This window comes from Magnolia sinica, chromosome 1, assembly GCF_029962835.1.
Source record: "Magnolia sinica isolate HGM2019 chromosome 1, MsV1, whole genome shotgun sequence".
NCBI classification, from domain to species: Eukaryota; Viridiplantae; Streptophyta; class Magnoliopsida; order Magnoliales; family Magnoliaceae; genus Magnolia; species Magnolia sinica.
This window is the reverse complement of record NC_080573.1, coordinates 16,244,293-16,248,360: the sequence shown is the minus strand read 5'-3', so window position 1 is coordinate 16,248,360 and position 4,068 is coordinate 16,244,293. Positions and strand designations below refer to the sequence as shown.

General features: G+C 40.0%; 1 protein-coding gene across 1 annotated transcript; it reads left to right on the top strand.

Annotated features, from left to right (window-relative positions):
• Positions 1-1,375: 1,375 nt before the first annotated feature.
• Positions 1,376-3,595, top strand: LOC131241120 (squamosa promoter-binding-like protein 3). Its single transcript, XM_058239796.1, has 2 exons — positions 1,376-1,911; positions 3,039-3,595. The coding sequence occupies exons 1-2, from the start codon at positions 1,586-1,588 to the stop codon at positions 3,259-3,261; spliced, it is 549 nt and encodes a 182-aa protein (XP_058095779.1). The 5' UTR covers positions 1,376-1,585; the 3' UTR covers positions 3,262-3,595.
• Positions 3,596-4,068: the final 473 nt, after the last annotated feature.

Here is a 4,068-nt window from a genome sequence, read left to right as displayed (position 1 = left end):
GAAAATTTATTTATCTCCATCACCAAAACCCTTACTCAAATTATCTACTTATATATTGAAATCTTTACTTAAAATCTTAGGCCATATGATAAATATAAAAATCATTCAAGTTAAAATAATCTTTGAATTTTTCGAACTTAATAATGATTTTAGGGTATCTAAGGTATCTAAATGACGAAAGAATGCTAGCATTATCAACTAGCTTAGTTACAACTTCAAAGTCAACAAAGCCCATTCATTCATTATTTTATTAAGATAAACCAACGTCCTATGCGGTTCCCCGCATGCATAGACAACAATACATTTGTCATGGATGATTTGGATCGCGATAGATCAGATGGCTAAATGGAAGAACTTGAAGTCTTTCTCAACAGGAGTTGAGGCAATCTATGCGGCCAACGAAATGGACAGCCCAAATCCACAACTGTATTATTTAAAAATAATAAAAATAATAAAAAATTACTTACATTTTGTTGGCTATTATTTGGTAACTCATCACTGATCAAAGTGATATTTAGAGGCATGCAGAGGGAAAAGAATGGCGCACCTACGGTCCACGTCAATGATCTAACCTTTTGTCTTAGACGACGTGGACCGTCCATTTGTTACTCATTCGTTTGATTGATAGGACCTTTCATGGGTAATTACTTTGATTGATAGGATCTAGATTCATGATTGGACATTATTTTTTAATAGACACAAAGGTTTGCAACCCACATGATGGGCGGCCAAGATCCATGATGGGACCTTCTTTGTAAAGAATGAAATCTACCATCCATTTTTCTTAACCATTAATCAACGGTGAGGATTTCACCATTTGACAAAATAATTAATAGAGTATTTAAACAACTTATGATCTGCCCATAAGATGAATGGCCCAGATTCATAACTGGATCTTTTATCATCGTCCAGGTGGGCCACACTCTTTAGACCTTCTCCCTTAGAATTTGAAACCATTTTACACATCAAATGAACGGCTAAAAAAACCTTGTCAGTTTACTCTGTTTCTAGCACACTGAAACAGTCAAACTTAGAGAGTTTTGAGCCACAAGATCTCCACGTCATTTCCAATCAAAATATTATACACTACACACGTGTAAAATGTAAAAAAATTGTTTTTATGTTTTAAATCAAGTCAGAAATAAGATCCGTCGATGTCATCTAGCACCGTTCGATAGCTCCTTACGTGCTTCCACGGTCCAACAAAAATCTTCACACGCGCATGGGATTAGGGACGTTGATTATGGTGGTGGGCCAGTGCCCCTCAGTGGCCGGTAAGTCACGTGACAGCCAACCTACTCAATTAGCCCTCCTTAAACGCTGCTTCTCTACAACTACCCATCGCCCTTTTGGTTCTTACCCCCCTTCTCTCTCCCCCCACTGACAGAGAGAGGGAAAAAAAACATGGAGCTTGTGGTCCTCACCTCACAACCTCTATCCCTTTTCACTTCTCTCTCTCTATATTTTTTTACCCTTACTTTTCCATTCTCTCTCTTTCTCAACACTATTCTCTTACCTTCTTCTCTTTCTCTATCTCCCCTTCCCTCTCTCTCTATCTCTCTCTCTTTCTTTCTCTCTCAAATTCATGGATTCCAAGGGCAAAGCCAAGAAAGAGCTGATGACGATCGAAGCCGACAACGACGACATAGAAGAGAGAGAGGATGATTCCGACTCCAAGAAGAAGAAATTGGCGTCTTCCGCCGCCTCTGCTACTGCTGCCGCCACTTCATCCGTTGCTAAAAAGGGCTCGGGCGGGCTGTCGCCCCCGTCCTGTCAGGCCGAGAAGTGCACTGCTGACCTCACCGACGCCAAGCGCTACCACCGCCGACATAAGGTTTGCGAGCAACACGCTAAGGCTCCTTTCGTCATCGTCGGTGGCCTTCGTCAGCGTTTCTGCCAGCAGTGCAGTAGGTATGTTTGGTAATTTAGTAACCTAAACAATGCTTATAATTTTCTTTTATAAGGCGGCGGCGTTTGTTGCACCGAATAATTTTAAGGTATTTGGTATAACCAAACGCACCCTTAATATGATTTTAGTTTCAATGGAAGTTTATATCATAAAATGTTAGAATATTTTGTGTAATTAAATAGATTCTTAATGTATTTTCAATTTTGATGGTAATTTGGTTACATTTTCGCCGCCTATTTACTAATGAAAAGAAATTAAAACAGAAGAAATAAGCTGAATGTGTAAAAGTAAGAGAATTCTTCTGTTTTATTTTTATTTATTTATTTTTGGTGGTTTAATTCTTGCAGAAGAGATGCGATTACATTGTCATACTTCTTATTTGAGCTGTGCTGGGTTTTGGCTATTTTGGTTGGAATGATGGTTATCCATTCGATTGAAGCGTTGGGATTGTGCCTATATAGTAGTGTTTTAGTGCTGAAATTGCGGCCGTTGTTTGATTTTCACAATTCCGAGCTGAGACGTCCCGAATTCAGATCTGGGAGGCTAATGATCACACTCGCAACCTGTACTTGGAAATTCTAATTGGACTGTGTGACGCTTCTCCATTGAGAAATTATAAGGTTTTGATGTATTGGTATGCGAATAGTGACCATATGGGAGAGTTTATGTGAATGGGGTTCATAGTTTAGTGATCCAGACCCTTGACTTCTGCGATGCCCCAAAATTCTTGTATGTTGGAAGATCCTAACCCATGGATGAGTGGCCTACCAAAAGACGGTGAAGGAAAAAAATATGGCCATGGTCTAATTACAAAGCGGGCATTTCGAGGGTTAGGATCTTCAATTTTGAAATGTTTTTGGGGCGTCTGTCCATCCATGGTAGGTCGGATGTGGTCAAAGGAACCATGTGGGTTATTTGTATCGATTGGTGCATCGGGATTTGGGAGACTATTCAACCTATATTATTCATTGTGTAGAATCCATTGATATGCATAATTCTGATTTACTACCTTTGTTTGTGATGTCTTGTATTTGAGCAATGCAAGAAAAATCACCTCCAGCTTCCTTTTCAGTATCTTCCATTTCAAGCTCTGTTCAGACTATATAGTTTATTCTTGTATTTTCTGCAGGTTCCATGAACTATCGGAGTTTGATGAGGCGAAGAGGAGCTGCCGCAGGCGTTTGGCGGGCCACAATGAGCGGCGCAGGAAGAATTCAACCGAATCTAATGTGGAAGGATCGGGCCATGGAGGGGCAGCCCAGGAAAGCCATTGCAGGCAGGCTGATCAAAGTGGGAGGATGCCTATAGCCCTCCCAGCAAGCCCAACTTTCAAACATTTCCAGATCAGATAAGATCTTACCGTTGGTCTCAAGCATGCTCTCTCTCTTCTGTCATCTGATGGCTTTCTTTATGCACCATTCGAGGTGTTCTTTATGTCTACGTAGGAAGTGCTGTATTTTAATCATACATAGAACATAGCAGCACTGTGCTGGTATCCATCTTGCCAGTTGCGCTCCATTGCGGGCTGCACAATACGTATTAGATTCTGTGTGTTCAGTTTCCTAAGAGTTGCGCTTTCCCAACTTTTTTACATATTTGTATCCGTATCTACTCCTAGTGATGCTTGTTGATGACGGTTGTATTGTATCTTAAAAGCTATAGAAATTGAAGCTACGCTGTCAAGCATCTCCGGCATCCTGCCACTTAAACTGACCTGATTTAACTGTTTAGTAAATTCAAAGGCGTTTTGGCATGATTGCCGGACCCGAGCAACTCAAAGTATGGCCATTTAAATTACTTAAATTCCCCCGTGCTATATTTTCAATTAACACCATGTCCGATTCTCTGGTATGGAACTTTTGCTTTGGGACTAATTCTCTTGATGGTAGAAGACATTCATGTATAGCTTATAAGAACGTGTTTGATCTTCAAGGTCTTTCTTGGTATCAATGTCAAGTAGTTAGAAACAAGTTATGTCTATATATCTGTTGCTGGCTTGCCTTTCTGGCACATGCTATCTGTTTATATCGGAATGTTATAAAAGTTAGTAGTGTGCAGTTCCTTTGACTTTGGGTAAGGTGGATGAAAGCTATAATCTGTTATAAGTCTTTATCTTGACTTGTTGATCTTCATTACAAGGTTGCTATCATTTGTACATT